Source organism: Ptiloglossa arizonensis, chromosome 2, assembly GCF_051014685.1.
Source record: "Ptiloglossa arizonensis isolate GNS036 chromosome 2, iyPtiAriz1_principal, whole genome shotgun sequence".
Lineage (NCBI taxonomy): Eukaryota > Metazoa > Arthropoda > Insecta > Hymenoptera > Colletidae > Ptiloglossa > Ptiloglossa arizonensis.
Window position 1 is genome coordinate 26128382 of NC_135049.1, and position 21240 is coordinate 26149621.

General features: G+C 51.2%; 1 protein-coding gene across 2 annotated transcripts in view; it reads left to right on the forward strand.

The window, feature by feature from the left end:
• Window positions 1-442: 442 nt before the first annotated feature.
• Window positions 443-21240, forward strand: part of LOC143143696 (uncharacterized) — a 33855-nt gene continuing 13057 nt past the window's right edge. Inside the window, exons 1-2 of one of the 2 annotated variants that reach the window (XM_076305268.1) lie at window positions 443-739; window positions 17269-17315. In XM_076305268.1, the coding sequence (XP_076161383.1) occupies window positions 17279-17315 (37 nt within the window). In that variant the 5' untranslated portion in view covers window positions 443-739; window positions 17269-17278. The remainder of the gene's footprint in view (window positions 740-17268; window positions 17316-21240) is intronic. The other variant, XM_076305269.1, reaches the window with a different exon arrangement.

Here is a 21240-nt window from a genome sequence, read left to right on the forward strand (position 1 = left end):
AAGACCGCGAGGACGCGCTCGAGTCGGAATCCCCTGAAGGCGCCGCGAGACCTTTCGCGGCGGAGGCGGTGGCGGTGGCGGCGGCGTTGATCGCTCGAGATCCGTCCGCCCTTTTGTCTCGGCCGTATCCCGCACCGAGGGCGAAACGGAAAAAGTCCCCGAGTAAAAGTAAGGCACGGTTCGATCTGTCCGTAGAAATGGCCTTCCAGCGCGTCGCTCGAGAGTCAAGTTTGAAAGGTTTCGCGTCGGTTCGATTCGAGCGGCGTTCGCGTCGGCTATCAGGTGGCGACGCAGGTGCCTTTCGCTGCCCGGGGACCGAATTTTTCCCGCGTCTACGCCAATGGGGGCCCGAGACCGAGGCGCCAATGCCGGTCCGAGCCCCCACCTCGACCTTATCCTCGCTCGTAGAAAGCTCGACCAGACGACGCTGGCCGGAGCACAACGCTCCTGCTGCTGGCTTTTCCACTTCCATCGCGCAGTCTTCTGGCCGGACCGGACGCGGTCTTGCCCCGAACCCACGAACGCGCCGATTCCGATCGAGAAAATACCACGATCGGTTCACCGAACCAACCCCCGTGTACGTACCGAGTTCGACGTCGTCGAGAGTGATTTCTCGGAGTCGTTCCCTACCGTCGCGTTGTACAGGTGCGAGAAATTATAGTCGGTGTGCGCCTCGATGTGAGGACGGTGCTTTCATGAGGGATTAACGAAGAGGAATCAACGGAGCCGAGAGAGACAGGTCTGTGATACGCTTCCGATTGGTTCGGGGTAGAACGGGTCGTTCGATCGGGAAACGTTCGACGAGAACGTAACTCGACCGCGAGAAATCCACGGGGATCGGTGAAACGAACGCGATTTCGATTATCCTCGCTCTCGGTGTACGGGAAATTTGCGAGATCAACGCGGCGAAAGTAGCGGCGATTCGTTCGCTATTTATACCCGCGAACGTTGGCTTCGCGGCGGTAACCGAGTCCCCGGAGAGACGGACTCGACGCCAACGAAATTTCGATCGCTCGTTGCGCCGCCGATCGCGGTTGCGTTTACCACCAACCGTTCCTACGCCACGTGAGTACTCGCCTCCACCGTCGAAAACCCTCGTGAAGACCCTCCTCGTTACGCGATCGAGGAAAACGTTCGACGCGCGAAATTTTCCTAAGAAGAGAAAACGAATTGGCGGCGATCGCGGCGCCGTGCGACGAAACGCTTTCCTCCCGGTCTCGGGCGAGTCTGTTTCGCTCCGATTCGACGACGTTCGGAATTCGAGCCGGACGGTGTAATCGCGTCCCGATCGCGCTCGTTTCCCAAACGCGCGATTACGAACAACCGAGACCGAACATCGGAGAAACGACGAAACGAAATCGTGAAAGGACGATCGAGCGGAGCGCGCCTGCCTCGCCAGGAAGATAAAACGCGCCAGGACTTTCGCCGGCGTCCTCTCCTCCTTCCGAGACGTTTTTACGACTTCGGATGACAACGAAAGCGAACTGGTTCGCTATCTTCGAATTCGTGCCGCGACTTTCCACCCGTCCTTTTCTTCCGCGACGAACGCGGAGAGGACGAGGTAAAAGAAAGAAAAAAAAGGAACCGGGACCGCGACTCCTACGCCCGGCCGTACGCTGCGCGATATTTAATAAGGTGAAAGGAAAAAAAATACCGGTAGCGCGGTACCAGGCCCGGTTCGCTCGTATCTTTCGTATCGGAACACTCCGATGCAGCGACTAGAAAATAATTCGCGCGATCGAACGCGAATCGAGAGGCGCCGGCGACCAACAAACTTGTCGAATCCGCGTCGTCTCGCGAGGATGAAAGAGGAGAACGCGAGCGACTGCTCGAAACGAGTTCGCATTTAGCGGTTAGCGACGATCGTTTACATTTTCGCGCGTACCGACAACGCGGATTCCGTGTGCACGATTACGATCGATGTACAGAAATTTACGGATCGTTCGGCGCACAAGATACTTTGGAATTGTACGCGACGAAGAAATTAACCGTTGATTTATTTTTCCTCCGCGATTCAAGCGAACGCTACGCCTTTGCCACCTGTTGTACTCGCGACGAGTAACCGCGCGTACCGCTTCGAAGCGTTTACGCTCCGGTGTTCTCGCAAGAATTCAACGTTCGAACGAGCGCATAGGGAAACAGCGTACGTTACGTTCTACGAAACGATACGGGAACGTTTACGAACGATTCGTCGACCGATTGGAGAAGCAATGAACGAAACGCGTGTCCTTTTCCCGACTTTGGGAAACGAATAACGCGAGAAAGTAATTCGTCGCGAGCACAGAATCGGCTACGAAAAATCGTTGCTTTCGACGCACGCTATTCTAGATCCGTTTCAATAACGGTGAAGCGTCGCGAGATTTGTTCCGTTGTTTTACTTTCGATCGAAAGCAACGAACAACGAAAGAAATCGTACGTCCGCTTCGTTCTCGATCTACGAATACGCGAGACATTTGCGTTTCCCTCGACAAACTTTACCATTTCCCGCGTATCGCGATTCGGGGGCAACTCGTCCACGAACGAACGAGTTTTCGAAGAAACGGCGAGCAAACGCGATCGCGAATCGGTATTTTCGCGCGGAATCGCGTAAATTTCTATTCCGCCCCGTGTTGGAATCGGCGCTAACGAGCGAAGAGTTTCGTTTTAGGAAAACACCGTGGCGCATGCTCGATGCACGTGTCGTGAGCGCGTGTCGGGAAGAAACGCGATTCGCATATATTTTTCCCGGCGTGGCGCGATTCTCGTCGACGTTCTCGCACGTTTCGCGGATCGCGGAGAAAAGTAATCGCGAATAAACGTACCCGACGTAGCGTATTCGGCGCGATTCGTAACTCGATTTCGTAACGAAGGTTTCGCGACGCGTTACGCGCGCCCCGACGCCAAAGCAGCGAACGTAATTTAACCGTTGATCGACTCGACGTGCGCGCCGACCAATTCCACCTTGGATTTTTATTCAGGATCTATGGAAATTAACGGGCCTCTCCCCTTCGATCGGTTCCGCGCGTTTTCCGTAACCTCGACAGTGTACAGACGGCGACCGATCGCTCCCTACCTCTCGGTGTCTCTACCTTTCGTTCTCTCCTTCCTTCTTATCGCATTCTAACGCGTCCACGTTCACTTTCGATCGACGGATTCCGCGACCGATTGTACGTACACGAGCGCGCGCGCTCGAAAGTGAATTTCGTTCGCGGGCTGCCCGTTACACGCGCGACACGCCTAGTCGACCCGAACGTTTCGCGAGAATCTTTACCGAGAAACGGTTCAAAATGTCGAAAACGCGCTCTCGATCGAGCATCTCGGTTTCTCGAGTACCCCTCGCGATTTCGTAGCTCGAGACGCAGCGTAGATCCGGTATTTCGCGACTGCGGCCAAAGAGAACGTCTAGACCGGGCTGCTGTCGCCCAGAGAGAAACACGAAATTATTTTAAACGACCGACTTACTCGACTCGGCTGTTTACCCGCGGCGGAAAAAAACCAACTTGAGAAGAACGTAAATTCTATCGGTCGAAATTTACCTTTTTTACCTGAGAAGATTCGCGGAGCTTCGTGCGTCCGGACGTACGTGATTCCTCGAAAATGCAGCTCGGTCGAAATGTCCCTTCTTTGTATCTCTGCGGAGCGAAACTCGTAGAATTCTATCTGTTCGCGGTTCTTCGACTTCTTTCTAACTCGGTTGTAACAATTGCTGTCTCGGTTGGGTCGTTTCGCGGTACGCCTCGATCTTCGTTCTGTTCGTGTAATCGAAAACACACGAGGTGGACCAAAACGACCCGTAACACTGGTAAAAGACACGCGCCCGAACGCAACGTAGAAAATGGAGAACGATCCGGTCGAAACAGAATCGTCCTCGCGATACCATTACCGAATATCACCGAAGTCGAGTGAGTTCACCGCGTTTCTTCGAGCTATTCGACACCGAACAGTTGCGTTAGAGGAAGCTCGCGTTACGCTACGCGATGCCAATAATTGCCCGAACGCGATTCCAGAGAACGTTAACGAGCATTGCGAATCTATTTTCTTTTCCACTCCCGCTAACTCCGAGTATCGATCGTTTGTACACTTGCGATCGATTCGCGTTTTTTCTTCGCACTCTAGAGCGTTTGCACCGCTCGAGAAAGGAACAATAACGAGAAACGTATCCCGATCGTCGAATAGTTGCGCCTTGTGGCTTCAGGGTCGGGAAGTTCGCGTTCTTTTCGTTCGTCGAGATCGATCTCGATCGAATCGAGACGGAAGGGGACTTCGAGGTTCGCTCTTCGCCCAAAAATACGAAATAGGAACGCGGCGCTCGCGTATTACGTAAATTGACTTTCGCGGGCCGCGTTGACACGTCCGACCGACATTTTGCCAGATCTTTTTCAATAAACAATATCGCGGCGAGCGTTACGACACGAGAACGCGAGCGTTGAGCACGCGGTCTGCTTTCTCCCGCTCTACGCCGCCGGAAAAATAAACGAACGACTTCGCCGTAATCGAGCAGCCGGAATGGGCTCGCGACCCGCCGACGAATCGCACCGTTTCGCTTCAAAATTTCGCGACGAACGCCACCGTGCAACATTTCGAAGCATTCGCACTCCATCGAAGCGTTCTTTCACCGTGGAACGCGTTTTTCGAGCGAAGATCTAATCGTTTTCGCCAAGACACGAAACGCGGGAATTTCTCGCGCGTGTTCGTGTTTGGGTAACTCGTCGGTTTCCTCGTAGAAGAAGGAGGAAAATCGAGATCGAGATGCGTTCACGAAAGTATCTCGAAGAGAAAATACCTCGACTCGATTCGCTCTAGGCGGACGGAAAATTCCTGTGGATCTGAAAATAATCGCGGAAGCCATTTCGCGATACGCGTCGCGCCATTGCGTACGAAACGGGCCAAGTTTCTTGCCATGTGGCGATCGAAAAGTCACCGTAAATATTATCGTTGTAAAATATCAACGATCGTACGAAACGAACAATCTTACGAGCGTCGTTTCCCGCCAAGGGGAGGAATTACAAGAATTATTTACACCGATGTCTCTCCGAGAACGTATCTATACCTTCTCTCTATACATTTGCGAAAACGATTTCGTTCCAAGATCAACGTTCCCAAATTTTCGAACGTTACGGGAGCCAGTGTATACCGAGAAATAATCCGAATTACGCGAGTCGATAACGTTGAAATTACCGCGCAACGTTTCGGTTCGCGTTTCATAAAAATATTCTTAGCAGTATCGACGAACGACCGCCGTCTAAAACCCGGCGAACGTTCAGCCCGATCGAACCGGATTCCGAACGATCGATAAACGTTCGCGAGACATAATCGCGCGCAAGGTATCGAGAATTCAATGAACGCGTAATTGGACGGCCGGGGAGACACCAACGGAGTCGTTGAAATTCATTTTCCTGGACGTTGAATCCCCTAGGATGAAAAGGTTAACGGTGACGACGAGGGGATCGAGTTCGAAATGGAATATAGATCGTTCGTGGATCGTTTGGTCGCAAGACTCGAGTGCAACACCATTTGTCCGAACCCGTCTAGGGACAAGACGGTTCGAGTAACTGGTACGGCAACGGTACTTGGCCGATTCCCCCTCTATCGGCGATCGTTCCTTCGGATACGGTTGTTCCCTGCTCGCGTGCAACCGAATCGGTTCCGCGGATTTGCATACGTTCGAGGGAAATACCGGTATTGCACAGGCTCGACCTTCTTTGATCGCGAGAAGTCATCCGCCGGTGGAAATTTCAACGAAACGAATCGAAACGCGAGGTTGTCTGTTCACAGCGCTGCGTTCTCCGGTTCGCGTGCAACCGAATCGGATCCGCGAATTTGCGTACGAGCGAGGAAGGTGTCGGCCATTGTGCGGAGCGTCGAGTTCTTTTTGTCCCAGCGACCGGTCCGGTCATGGAAACTTAGACAAAATCTATGCGAACGCGACGTTGTACCAACACGGGGTTCCTTGGTCACGTGCGTCCCTCTCGATTCCACGGATTTGCATACGATTCCGTGGAAAATACCGCTATCGCACGGGAAACTAATTCTTTTTTATCTCGAGAAGTCGTTCGCCGATAAAGATTCGAACAAAACGAATCGAAACGCTACTTAGTTCGGGCGTATCGCTTTTCGATCGCGTACGACCGAATCGGTTCCACGTGTATCGCGCAAGAATCGAAGTTCTTTTATCTCGAGAAATTAAACCGTTTCTTGTTTTTTGCCTTATTCTTTCGATCGAAGCTCTGAACTCGAAAATCGGAGCTCTGAACGAAACTATCGAAACCACGACTCGATCTGTTCTTCCGTTTGCGTTGATCGAATCTCTGTCGTCTCCGGAAGTCGTCCCGCGTCGTGAATTCGTACAAAGTTGATCCAAACGCTACGCAGTTCGGGCTGGTTTAAATCGGTGGCGGGCAAGTTGGGTATATCGTAATAGGAACTCGCGCGAGGATAACTGGCTTCGTGGGTATCGATTTTGCCCGGGCCAATACCTGTCCCGTTGGATTCGGATTACGCGAGCATTCCGATAACAAGGGTGGAGAGTGTCTGTGAGTCGAGCATAAAGTAGAATTTCGCTGGTATAAATCGCGGAACTTCTGGTTCGAATCGGCTTCGTCGATTCAACGGAATCGCAATCGTACGGGACGACGATCGAAGGGCTATGGGTTAGCTTGTGCGGTTTCTCGATAGTCACGGTGGTACTCCTTTTAAAGAGTCTCGTGGAAAAAGAAAATCGACGATATTTCAAACGAACCGTGATCGAGCGCGTCGAACGACGGGACGTTGAAAATTTATCGACGTCCTATCGCGCGATTCATCCTCGCGAGAGAGCGTTTCGAAACCCTTTTTACTTAAGTAACGACGCCGAGTAACATTATCTCTCGGTTCTCGAGGACGCTCTCTCGTCGATCGAGCGCGAGAACGATTCTCGGAAGCTCGACTCTTTCTTCGAAATCGAAACACCGAGAGCGTCTCGCTTTCGTTCCGAGGCGGAGGTTCGCGGAAACGAGCGATTTCCAACGGGACGTATTTTTTTCACCGGTCGATTACGAGCGGAGACGTCGAGTGGCTCGAGACGAATAATTTCAGGCGCGCGCGAAGGCGGCGGATAAAAACCCGTGGATCGCGAACGCCGCGTTCCGCCTTGGGATATAGCGAAATTCGATCATCGTCGCTTTCGAAACGCGAACAAAGTGTGTCAGCCTGTTCTACGACACACGCGCGAATATTGCGCGATGCCCACTTTCGATGATGTCCGCTCGATCTGCGCTGCGGATTCTATTATTTCGAACGATCCGTTCGCCGTGAATAACGGCCCCGATTATTGCGCGCGAAATAAGTATCGTCGATGCTCGAACGATCCGAATATCCCGTATTCGAGGAATACTCCTTCATCGCGGTTTACTCGTTTTATCGATACCGGTGGCTTCCGATCGACGATTCTCCCATTTTTGCGGTACGATATTTTTCTTACCTCGATGATAAAATACGATCCGTTTCGCGTCGATTTAAGTACTTTTCACGGCCCGTTGTTTAGAAATTTCTATTTATACGTTCAATATTGAAACGTTGGTTCGGTGAACACATTTAAGAAAAGATCGAAAGTGTGCCATCTTTTCGTACGAGTCTCGGTAGCTCGTGGTAGCTGTTAAAAAATTCTGGTATGAAAAAAAAAAGAGTGGGAACAACCATCAAAGTCTTAGCATTTGTTTCGAATTTTAGGGGTCGATCTTTGGTTAATGGAATAAGATATTGTAATTATAGTAAAATATGACGAGTGTCGAATAATTTCTTCTCGGTCTCTGATTTTACAAAGACATTTTCTCCCAGGATCGTTTTTTCCCCCTACGATACACGCTTGCTAGTAAAATATTCAAAGTCAACCCGCCAAAATTTTCCTCCTACTTTCCATTCGTTTTAAAAACACCCTGTAGATATTCCTCGTAATAAAAATGAGCGACTCGTCGAATCTCTTCGAAGCGGGACATCCGGCTCCGAATACCTAGCCGGAGAAGGTGCATTCTTCCACTTCTGGCAACGACTCGTTTGGCTCCTTGAAACCTGAAATCTACCCTGAAACACCGGACGCGAACATCTTTCGCAAAGGAAGGCGAGTCGAGACCGCTCCGAAAGAAAAGAAAAAACAATCGGACGAAAGTTGCGCGCAATCTAGAATTCTGGTTCTCGAGCGTCTCCGAGGCAATATCTTTGGGTTATTTTGCGAGTGGTCGACGTCGATGGTGCGCGAGCTCTTCGTCTCTCGATGGCCCGTGTAATTTACGGACGAGGCTGTAATTTACGAAACGGCAGCAACCGACCGTAAAATATCTCCCGTACGATTCGGCATCGGCCTCGTTGTACTCGCTCGGCGAACAATCGTTGCTCTCCTCCGGCGGAGAAAGACGAGAACAGAGCCACGGCGACTTCACCGACGCGTTAATCGCGCTAATTACACGCGCGAGGCTCTCTCGCCCCCCTCTCTCTCTCTTCGAGAAATTCGATTTCCGATTCCGGGCGAAATGACGCCTCTCTGCGATCTTGGAATCGCCTCGGCGTCACAGTGTTTCGTTCACCGAACAAAAATCTAAGATTTTAATCTGATTGAAAGTTTAATGCAAATTTCTAACCGTTTCTTCGAACATCTACTATTGCAACGCTCTTAAAAGAGGATAAATGGTTGAAGTTTATCGTCGTCGATGTTCGCAAAGTTTGAATCGCGACTTTCGCGAAAAAGTAGCAAGAGTGCCTCGATGATTTCGCGTACGCGAATTCGGAACGGGTCGAAGCCCGCATCGACGACGAGTACAGCTACTCGAATCGCAGGTACGCGAAAACACGGTTTCAACGATTTCCCAGGTTTTTCGCTCGTTTCCGTTGAAGTGCAAAAAAACTGTACCGTACGCGCGAAACACCGCGGCGACGGCTGGCACGGAATTTTCCACGAAACGTCGGGGTAATTGTATTCTCGATCGTCGAGTGGAAAGCGTGGATCTTTATCGGCGAGGTCTCGTCGTTATCGGTATCCTCGATTTCGATCGTTTCCTCGATCGTGAAAACAACGAGCGGAGAAAAAGCGACGAGAGTCAACGGAACGGCGGGACTCGTGCCGTTCCGGAGCCCCGCAGCGGCCGCTTTATTTGTCGTAAGCTTGCACAATGTGCCGATAAACGACGGGAACGGCACTTTACGGTCGAATAAATTTTATTCGCGGCGGCGAGTGAAATCATTTATTCCGAATCCGGTTCTCGAAGTTGCTGCCACCGCCGCAGAAGTAAAACGCGGCCGGTCACTCGCGGGTGGAGCACCGATCCTGAACAAAAATTCGGTGTTTATCGATGAAAAGGCAACGGTTCGATCGACCGATTCCTGGGTGAACGTACCGGACCGGGGAACTCGCGAATTTAGAAATCACCGCCGATGATCGCCGCCTCGAGTCGCTTCGGGAACGATTACGCTCGACGAGCGATTACGCAACCCGAGCGCTCTTACCGAACGCCGCGGGTCGATCGTGTTTGTCAAACGATCTCGTGGAATCGCGCATCGTTCGTGGAAACGAGAAATCGGGGCTCGCGACGATTACCCTATCGAATCTTCGAGGAATATTCGCCACCGAGACCCGAATCGTTTTTTGGAGAGTCGTTATCCCCGTGAAACGCAATTTCTACGACACAGCGGGCACTAATCGCGCGTATTCGCGCGGTATTCGCGCATCGTGCAACATCTTCTTGGTTCTTCTCGCAACGGTTCGCCGCAAGATTATTGCAGGTTGGCCTCGTATCGAGGAACGACGATTCAAACGCGACGAGTCGAAGACCGTCTCGCTCGCTGACACGGTAGTTCCTCGATCGTTGGCTCTAATAGGGACAAACGGTTGGTTGGATAATAGAGAGAATCGGAATACGGGAGAATGTATTTCCTTCGAACGACTGGTAGGTAGATACAAGTACACGCGTCAGTGAAACGCGTATCATTTTTAGAGTAACGTTATACGCGCGTGGTTACGTGTACGTTTAAATAATCTCACGAACGTCGACTCGAATTTTGCGTAGAAACGTGTACAATAACAGCGACGCGATCTACGAGACTGCAGTCCCCGATTTTGGATCGAGTCGATGTACTCGTATCTTTTTTTTTTACACTCACGTGGTCGAATAATCGAGGGATACTACCGTGGAGTGACAAAAGCGTAAACCGGAAGAAAATCCAATGGCGAACAAAAATTCTACTATAAGAAGATTCCGGCGTGAAAAATTTCAATACCCAGCCGAAACGATGTATTCGACGTGATTCTCTTCTCGATGTCTCGCGACGATAAAATGACGGTAAAATAAATTTCGAGAATCGAACGGAAGAACCGTAACCCCGAAATTCTTGGCGAGAGGCAACGGGTCGAACCCTGTCGCGGGTTTTTCGCTAGAAAAAATCCGGTTCCGGGCGTTTCGTCGGCCGTTATTTTTTTTCTTTTGCACCGGCGTGGAACTCGCGAGGTACGTGGGACGTTTCAGCTTCTGTTCGCTGGCTCGCGACCGATCCGGATAATTCCGGCGCCTTGACACGAAAAGGCAGCCAGCGTCGAGGCGCACCTTCGTCGACGACGCTCGATTTTCGTGTCCCGAGCGGTGGTCGGAATCCGAGCGAATCGTTCCCAAGACCTCGTACGGCCCAAATGAAACGCGACGGTAAATCCGCTTTAACCCAATTTCGAGGGATTACGACAACCCGGTCGAACACCTTGGCAAAATCGATCGGAACGCGCGCTCCATATCCCGCGTGCGGCACGCCCGCACGCCCGCGCGATCGACCACTTTCTACAACAAGTACAAACTGCCGATCCTTCTCTCGAACCGTGCAAAGATCATCGATGCAGAGCAAAACCGCATTCGCGGTCTGACCTCCTGCCATCGTACGGTTGCGCCCGATTCGAAATAAATACACTGTAAATTATTTCGATCCTCGTTCTCGATCGGAAAATGCCCCATTTGTCGAGATTCACTTTTCCACGGTTGGTAATACTCGATCGGAATAAATACACCGTAAATTGTTTCGATCGAGCGGTTACCTAACGGTAGAAAAGAGAATCTCGACAAGTCGGGCATTTTCCGATCGAGAGCGAAGAAATTCGTGCCGCAGCTTTGGATGTATCTTCCAGAGTTGAAACTCAAAATGTCGTTTCTTGAGAGAGATCGGTGGGATAAGTCAAAAGGTGAGAAATCGGAATAAATACACCGCGAACTGTTCCGAGCGTTATTCGTTACTCGATCGTTTCGAAGACGGTTTTCCAAGAAACGCGACTCGCAGACGAGTCTTTAACAATTTTTCCACAAAGATAAAGCGATTGTCCGCTCTTTGGATATTGTTATTTTTAAACAGGATCGATACGGTCGTTTCTAGCGTGCTTCATCCTCGCGATGGTATCGAACGCGCTAAACGAGATCGAGTTCGCTCTTCGACGAAACGGGTATCCCGACACCGAGACGAATCGAACTTTAACGCTTTGTTCGGCGATTCTTCTCGATCTACCGTGCAAAATCGCCAACCGATTCGCCAACCGTGTCTCTAACGAGTAGAAGTCTGCAACGACGAAGAAGAAGAACAGGAACGCGCGCAACTCCACGCGGAATGCGCATTACGCGCGGTGCACCGCGCGACGAGACACTTTCTACGAGCGTCGCGGTAATCCGTGCACACCGATCAACGCGAAACACCGATTGTTCCGTTGTTTGGACGGAATACACCTTCGAGGAAAGTTAGCCTTACGTATCTAGCGCGCACCGACGCTCTCGAGGTTTTTCTCGAACAACCAAGTGCACGGATAACATCGACACGGTTCCGTGGTTTGGGAAAATTTCCACAAAATTAACGCGATTACGAACAGCGAACATTAGGATTATCTCTCGTTCGATTGACGGCAGATTATTTATAATTTCTGGTTCACGTTGCGCGGTAAAGGATGCGCAGGTACGGTTCAAACTGGATAAAAAAGTGCACAACACCGATCACGATCAATCGACACGCCTCGAGAATCGATCTCTTTCCATTTCTTTGTGCAAGTTCTCCGTTCGAGTCCATTCGTTGTCCGCGGTAAAAAAAAAATAAGATTGCAGAAGATTACACGGAATTATTCGATCGATTCATCGTTTTAACTTACTGTAAAAACGATTTATGCACGGTGGTTTTACGTTAACCCGAACGTAACGTTTTCTACGGGTACGAATTTCGAACAATTTGCTCGTTACGACAGTTCTTCTTTTACGGATTATTTTTCAAGGGTGACGTATCACTTGCAGTCGCGTTCGACACGATTTTTCAATGCAACGGTAAAACGGACGTGAATAAAAATCAGTGGTGCGACTTATTTCTTTTTGCAAGCTCGTTGCATTCGCGACAAAGCAGACCGATGCATCTAGATGCAACGTTATCGAAATACGGAAATCGCTGTTTACTTCGATACGATTTATTCGACGTTTCTCGTTCGATTAACTTTCGTTATCGGGCGATTCCACGAGAAAAATATAACAGAAATAAACAAGAGTAATCGTTCGTTCGAAATAAAGTTCGTCGTATTTGCGAATAATTTGTACGCAACGATAGATTTAATATTTCTTCGCGTGGGCGTATGGAAAGTATAATTTACAGCGTAGGTATTGAAAATCTGGACCGACCGATGCAACGTATTCGTTGCGCGTTCGAAGACACAAATAGTCGAAACACGTTACCGAGCGTACATGCGTCCGTTAGAGGACGGTCGCAATTTGCATACAACAACGAGGACAACGGCTTCGACGATTTTGTAATCGACGTAATAAAATATCGCCGATGAAATATTTCCCTCGCGTTTTTTCTCGAGCCCGGTAGGTCGTAAATGCCACGTAGACGTTGTTTACGAACACGATGGACGTTACAGCGTACATCCACCGCGAATAGTTACACGGCGTAGATGTCTCGATAGTCCACGTCCCCTTGAGTGTCGTTTAAATTATTTTATTCGACAACGGTACAGAATGGAACAATTTAATACCAAATTTGGACTCGAATGCACGATACGTTGCGCGTTTGTTTACAATTACCGCTCGAACGTAAATATCGGAAGGTGAACGTGTCGGTTGGGCGCAAAGCGCGACAAATGTGAGTAGAAAGTATGGGAATTGTTGCAACGGCAATAATTTTACCATTCGTTTTGTATCCGTTACACAAACCGCGAGGCGAGCACGTAAGAATCGTTTCCGTTCGGGCGACAACTTTTCAAGCGTCAGTGACACGTACACTGGACTCGGTTGTCAATTTTTTCCATCGATTGGCAATTCGAAATTCCCAAACTAAACAGTCGTTGAGCAATGCTCCGATCTGAAACGATTTTCGGATAACTTGCAAACTAATCGAAACAAAGTCACGCGACTAGCTCGACCGTTCTAATTATTGTTACGTAGGGTGTACCGTTCGCGTAGAGCGGGTTGCACGAAAGACATCGGGAAGTCTCACAGTACCATTTCGCGTACGAAGGCGGCGCGTGGATGCCAGGTAAGACGCAACAATGGCGCGAAAGACGAATAAAAAGGTGCGTCCGGGCGTAAGCGTGCGAAAGAGAGCGCGAGTTTCCCTCGTTTCGTGTACGCGTGTACGATCCATCGACGGGAGGATATCGCGGCACCTTTCTTTTTCAGGATCGAACTTAATTGCCCTATGCCTTGACCTCGCCACGGATTCACGGCGCGTCGCAGGACCGTGTCGATCGCGAGCCGCGGCGAAGCCCAGTGGGCTCGCTCTACGCTCGAGAACGACGCCGATAAGGTTACCTAACGATAATCCGACTCCGCGAGATTGGCTGCGGGAAATTCTGCTCCCGCGAGAAAGTAAATGGCCTCGCTGGGAAAAACGCCTGCGCGGAATGTCCGATCGCGACCATCGGAATCTACTTGGGGCGCGTTGATAACACTTTCAGAGATTTTTTTTTCCTCTTATGATTTTTTCACTTGATCCTTTTCTACCCGAACGTCGATCGAAACGAAGGACTCGCGTATCCGGGGAAGGCGCGCTTCGTACGCCCGGCGGACGAAACCAGATCGGCGAGCGGTCGATTCTCACGTTCCGATTCCGGTTAATTGTTTTTACGATCGAGAAAGAAAAACGAACGCGAAGCAGCCGGTGGCTAGGAAGAATCCAAGGACCGGAAACACGCGCGGATCGTCGTTCGACGCGCGTATTCGCGAACCGTCCACTCCTGTCGACGATTCGTTCGAACGATAAGCGTTCGAACAACGGCCACGAGGAAATGAAAGCTCGCCGCGCAGGCCTGTTCTGCTTTTGAAGGCTGTCGGGTTTTGCAACCACGCCTCCGGTTCGCCGTCGATTTGAAAAAAAAGGAGAAAAAAAAAGACGCGACTGTCTCGACGAAGGAAAACAACGGAAAGCCGGAGAAATTGTCGCGCGTTTCCGTGGGTTTTCGGCGCGGCGAGAAATTACGCGGAACTCGTTTCGGTTTTGCGCGATGCGCGACGCGACGCGACGCGACTTTCCATTCGAGTTGCGTGGGCGGCGATTGTCCGTTGTGCACGTTCGCCAATTGAAAATATAATTGTTGGAAAAGAGAAGGCACTCGATGGACCACGGTTTCGCTACGAGGGAGAATCGCGAGCCGGCTCGAAACTCTATTGCGAAATGTCTCGCGAGCTCCGTCCGCCCGAATATCTTCCTTATTGCAAGTGACGAGCAAAAACATCGCTCACAAAAGTTGCAATACGGTAGGAGCGGTTTTTTTTTTCAGAGACGTTTCGCGAATACAACAGCCGATCTTTTTGTATCAGATTTCGATAGAACAACGAACTTTAAATACGAAAGAACCGGGGTAAGATTACAAAACGTTACAAAACGTTACGTTTTTGAGAGATTTCACTTTGTTCGTTTCATCGTTCTCCCTAGAATCCGCTGTTCTATCGAAATTGATAAAAAATCGTTCCATTGGAAACGAGAAACCAAACGTTCGAAATATCTTCCATGTTTCCTCCGCGTAAAAAAAGTTACTTACGTCTCTTCGCGTCTAACCGTAAACAAATTTTCTTCGCTTCTTCGAACCTCGTTGCGTTCGAACCGCGAACGAAGAAAACGGCTCGAAGTGTACTCGAGATTCGGAAAGAACGTCGAAGGTAGAAGATACGAACGCCTCGAAGAAATCGAGACGATCGAGCCGGTCGTGGCAACGAGGCTTCCGGTGACCTTTAGCGCGCGCGGGATGACCGTTACGCGTGTCGTAACGTAACGTAATTTACCGTAAGACGAGGAACGTTACGAACGTCGCGGGATCCGTGGGCGACTCGATGTAAAAGGGGAATCTTCCATCGGTGAAAACGAGTCTTTGGTCGATTGGTCGCTAAGGCATCGCCGCTGGCCATTTTATTAGCGGGAAACCGCTCGACGTCGAGCGACTCGCGAGTTGAACGAGAACGCGTCGCACGTTCCGACGACGCAACAACGTCGCGGCGCTGTTTTTGTTTCCGGATGGAACGACGGGCCGGAATTTCCCAGCGCGCCTGAGAACTCGCGCGCCCGTTGTGACACCGGCTAGGCGAGCGATAACGAAACTCGCGTAACGATTCTTCGTCGAAACGAATAATCCTCTCGGTCTCCACCGCCCGCGCCCCGTCGCTCGCGCGCGAGCCGTCTGCGAACTGGAGCGCGATACGGCGCTTAATTAACGCGAAAATATGCCGCGATCGGTCTACATTTTTGAGCGGAAACCGAGACGATTTCGCGGCAGAATTACGCGTCATCGACGTCACGGGGAGACACCGCGCGAGAAATCGAACTCTCGACCTCTCGAAATTACCATTTTCGGTAGGAACGAACGGGTCGTCGAACCAACGGAACGTCATCGAGCGACCGAAACTGAAAATCAATCGACCCTTTCGGTGCCGGTACTTTCGTCGAGCGTACGCGCGGAACGCTCCGCCGTTTCGGGACACGCCTCGGCGACGAATATATATTTATATTCCGTGCAAACGCGTCCGTAATATTCGTAGCGTGGAATTCGGTGAACGTGTACTTTGTACGTTACGGGAGCGTGTACGCGCTCGTGGTGTCGAAAGGTTTAAGTGCACGGATATTGATTGCTCGCTGTTGACAACTCCTTGGAAATCGGGTTACTCGAATTCTTCGCGGTGGCTCGAAAAATCACGGTAAGAGGCGAGAGATTTTTCAAACGGTCGAAGAGACGCGTGTAAATTCCACGCGGTGAAAAACACGAAGAAATTTCTAACGCGTGGCCGAAATCGATCGCAAGGTCGCTTTCACCCGTAATTCCGTTCCGTCGAAGAACGGCGTCCAGTCCCTGCGATTGAAAAACCTCGAAGGTCGTCGGAATACGCCCGAGATATCGAGTTGCCGCGCGAAACGAGTATCTCGCCGCCTCGAGGAAACATTCGGCCGCGATCGTTCGATAGGTTCGAGCTGACTTTCGTAAACAACGCGCCACTGCCTCGAGAGGCGTTTGGAAACTTTTGAAAACAACGGGCGTTCCTGCGCGCGACTACACACCGTTCCCGGGAATGGTGTATCCGACTGTACGAAAGATCGTTCCGCGAGGACGGATTCGGTGTCGAAAAAATTTGTTTATTCGAGGGTCGCGTGGAGAGCCGCGACTCGACCGAAAAACCTCTTCGAGCCGAGAGACCGATAGAAGCGACGCGCGCAGCGGTGACGACACAAAGTCACACCCGGTATTACGTGATCGCGCATTTATATAACACCCACATTATCCTTGTATTATATGGTTAGCAGTGGTGACAGCACAGAGAAAGTTCCTATCCGTTCCCATATGCTCGAGCGCCCGTACGATCTACGCTCGACGCCCGAACTACGTGTCTCGATTATGCTCGACGCGGCTCGATATCGCGCTTAGAGCGATAATACCGTCGAGCGAATCTCATCGCGGTCCTGCCCGCGATATCGCCCCGTCCACGATCCGACGTTGCACGGATTCCGAGCGGATCGAACGCCGATCGGTGCGAAAGTAGATTCTCGTGGCGATTTTTCCGCGAGAATTCTCCGTTAGTCGAGCACGATGGAAAGATAGCCGCTCGGATCAAGGGGGAACAACGTCGAGCGCGTTTCACGCCCGGTCTCCGACTTCGCGTCCCCGAGCGACGTCTTTCCAGCCGCGCGCAGTACGTTTCTCTCGGCGCGAAAACGGGAAAGTCTCGCGCGCGATTTCAATTCCCTCGACTGTATCGAAGGAAAGTAATAACGGAAAATACGGGGCGCTCTACTCGCGAAATCGATCGAGAAATGACGTTTGTCTCTGTTTTGTTGCAGCAGCGCCAACATGCGGGAGAAAAGGTGGCTTCTGCTCGCTCTGTACGGTAAGTGTCAACCGAAATCTCCTCCTCGAGGTCGAAACGGTCCTCCGCGTTGTTCGAATTCACGGTTCGTGATTTCCGGCGCGACGTGCGCGACTAACAACGCGCCTCCTCCTCTCTCGTATTTTTCGACTCCCCGTATCCGGAGAGGAATGTCGAAGACGCGGCGGTCGACCTTCCAAGCCGAGAGTTTTACACGGTGCGCGTTCAAGGTTCGTTTCGCAGCGACGTTCGGGGTGCCCTCGTCGGGCAACGCGAATCGGTTTCCCGCGGGCGGAATTCGATACGACCGATGCGAGGAACGGTACGCTTCGTATTCGCGACGCGGACCAAGGTACGCGTGACGCGCGAAACAGCTTCGCGGAAAGATTCCACGAAGGAAAAGAGGAACCCGCCGCGCATAACAAGCGGCCCGCTTCTTTTGTTCGGCCGCGACGCGCCCCGAGAACGGACGGGCTCCAAAATTCACGACCGAAATATCCAAACGACCGCACGGACCTACCGTTCGCCCACTCGGAGACGATCCTCCGAGGGCGTGGCCAGAGAGGGGCGTGGACGACACGGCGGTGAGGGAGTCTCGTGGTTCGTTGCTGTTTCGAAGATACAAGTCGTGGACTTGCAACGAATCGCTGCAAGAATCGTTGCGAGTTTTTTGAAACGAAAAGAGCTATCGATGTTAACCGCGATCGGTTGAAACGAGTTCGGGAGGATACGGAGAAAAACAGCCGAAACTGGTAAACGGGAAAAAAGTTTTATTCGTTCGGTATAACGGCCAAGCTCGCGCAGCGAAAACAACTCGAGACGAGATAACGAAGCTCGGATGGGAAATTACGTCCCATCCACCGTATTTGCCCGACCTCTCCTCGACAGAGTCCCACTTGTTCCTCGGTCTGGGTAACCGTACGAGAGGTGAGCGATTCAAAAACGAAAGTGACCCGAAAAAGAAACCGTCGAGCTTTTGCCTCGGTGAAACGAGAGACTTTGCGGAAATGGCGTTCGCGAGTTATCGAACCGGTGGAAGAAGGTTTGAAAATTGCGAAGGTAAATGGTACGATCGAATTAATTTCAAGATGAAAATACGGTTCTTCGATCTTTCGAATAAAAATCGAGAAAGACTTCTTCGGTTATCCGGTATCTTGAAAATTGTTCGATCCAGAAGGCCGATATTTCGATGAGACGATAAGGTTATCGGATGAAGACTACAATAGCGTAAGAATGTCATCGGTCGAGGGACCAAAGAAGAGACTGGACCGGCGTTCCTCGACTCCAAAGAAATTTTGGAGCGTTGTAAACTTTCAAAAGTATCGAGTTTCGTGCGATCGTCCAGGTAACCGTCGATTTCTTACCAACGATTTCTAATAAGAAACAATAGTTTCGAACGATCGACTTCAAAGTACACTTGTTCATAATCAATTTTTTGGTTGTCCGCGCTTCGCGTGGAGTAAATTCGTCGATTCTTCAATATTTCCCGATTACAGTCGCAACTCTAATATTTTCGCAAATAAAAATTATGCGCCAAACTCGAGATGGACGATCAAGATCGCGCCGAAACGGATCGATCGATCTTCGAATCGTCTAGACGACACAACGGACGAGATTCTCGAGTACCTCGAAACCTCGACAAACGCGATCAGGACGAGTACGAATCTCGTTGGTTGTATTTTCTCGACGAACGAAAGGGAGATCGACACCGAGCGCGGTAGAAGGTGAAAGAAACGAGTACCGACCATGGACACCGGAGATATATCTCGAAAGCGGGACTCCTTGACGGATCGTTTACCCCGATCGTTGCGCGAATCTCGACGCCGGTTCCCCCGTTTAATGTCTCGCATCGTTCTAACTTCGAACCGCTTCGAAACCGAGAAAAAAAAGAAAAAAGAAACAGACGAAAAAAAAATTACCTCGCGATACTCGTGACACCGGCGAAGCGGTTCGAAGTTTGCGCGCGATCTCCGTGTCCAGAGAAACGTTTCGAACCGGCCGCGTCGCGACGGTGCATTAACATTTAACGCGGTTCCTGACATTTTCACCCGTTCGACGGCTGTTATTCGTTCCTCGCGAGCGGAGACACTCGCGAGGCCTTCGAAAACTTGTTCGAAAGCTACCGAACGATACGACGATGCCCTGTGCACCTCCGCGCGTTCACCTCCACGGGACCGCAAAAATTTCCAGCCGTGTCGAGGAACGATTCGAACGATCCTGACCTTCGCGATCTCGATCCATCGAACAACGTACGAAGCACGAGATCGCGATCGAGCGAGAGAAACCGACTCGAAATTTCCGCGCCTCGTCGGTCCTCCGGGAAACCGATCTCCACGCCCATTTTTAACGAAAATGTCGAGTCGTTCCCATTCGAATCGGACGATCGTCGAGCGGCGATACGCGATCGGGGCGTAGCGGTCCGTTTACGGTGTAAACGGTGCGCAGTTTCGTCACGAAATTGTGTTTCTTCGTTAGGTTTCCGAGCGGGGTGCGCCAGCGCGAGCGTTTCCCACAAACGGAATGCGAGCGCGTTCCCATAATTCATTTTTACGCGCGCGCGAACTCGTTATCGATCCCGGCTCGGAAAACCAGGATCCCGTTACAATCTTGCGCGCGCAATCGTCGCCGTTGTCCGGTTACGAGCGTTTTTCAGCTTCGAGGACGCCTGCTCGCGGACCTGCTTCCCGAGAAGGTCCCCCGAAATTTCACCGACTGGTAAACAACGACCGTTTGTTATTCGTCGAGGAGAGAACTCGAGGTCGCGCGTTCTTACCGATCTCTCTCTCACTTTTTTTCTCTTTCTCTCTCTCTCTCTGCTCGATGCGCCAAATTGATCCCGATATCTCCCCGCGATCGAACGTTTCGTAGAAAGCTCGAGAAACGGCGAAAGTATTTGGTTTTTTCCCCGATGACAGGTTATCGCGTCTGGTTCGGAGCGTTCTCGTCGATCCGTTGACCTTGAACCGGTTCGCTCCAATTAGGCGCGGCTCGCCGGCAAAGATTTTACGATAATTGGAGTTAATTAAGGGCAGTCGAGGGATAAATCCGAGCGCGTCTCGGCGGTTACGGTGCGCCTGGCGTTTGTCTCGTCTTCTTCGTTTCGCGGCCCCACCGCCCCATTGTTTCGAGACCGATAAGAAAGAAACCCGACGAAACGTCTCCGAGGGAAGTGTGAGAAAGTAAATACACCAACGAGGGACAAAGGCGAACGGGTTTCATTGGCAGTTGGAAGACAAAGGAAGGTTGCGACACGTCGGAGTCTCTCGTGCGGGGTGTCGGTGGTACGTCGTCGACCGCTTTTCGATCGGGGCGTAGCTTCTTTTCTTTCCTCTCCTCGTGGATCTCGAAACGATCGGTACCGCGTTCCGGTTACTCGAAACGTTGGACGAGAAAACGTACCGCTTCGAAATACCGAGCGCGACACGGTACAACGACAACAATCGTATTTACGTTCAACCTGTACCCGGTGAACCGTCAGAGTCCACGCGCGACCGTTCGTCCGAAGAAAAGTATAGCTCGACGACTTAGAAAGGATCCTCGAGGGAGTGGCTCGACCGTGGCGGGGATAAGGCCGTTTCGACGTTCGAGAGAACAGAGACAATGGAACGATACCGATCGACGTTGGAGCGCGAAAGAATGGAGACTTTAACGTTCGAGACGTTCAGGATGTTGATATTTTGTAACGCTCGGTTCTTCGAGATCGTCGAGAAGCGGAGTCGTCCCGTAAGAGCGCGTCGACGATATCTTCGAAAGTCGGTACCCAACCTAGACGAGATCGTCTTCACGCGCGCGCGCGCGTAAAATTCGCGTCGCAGAGGAGAACAGAGCTTTCCGAGACGAACGCCGCGTATGCAAAATCGCTCGAGGCTCGAGAATGGAAAGCGAAAAACGACGTCGTCACCTTGGCCGTCCCGGTCTCTCGGCTCGGATCCAGTAGAAAACGTAC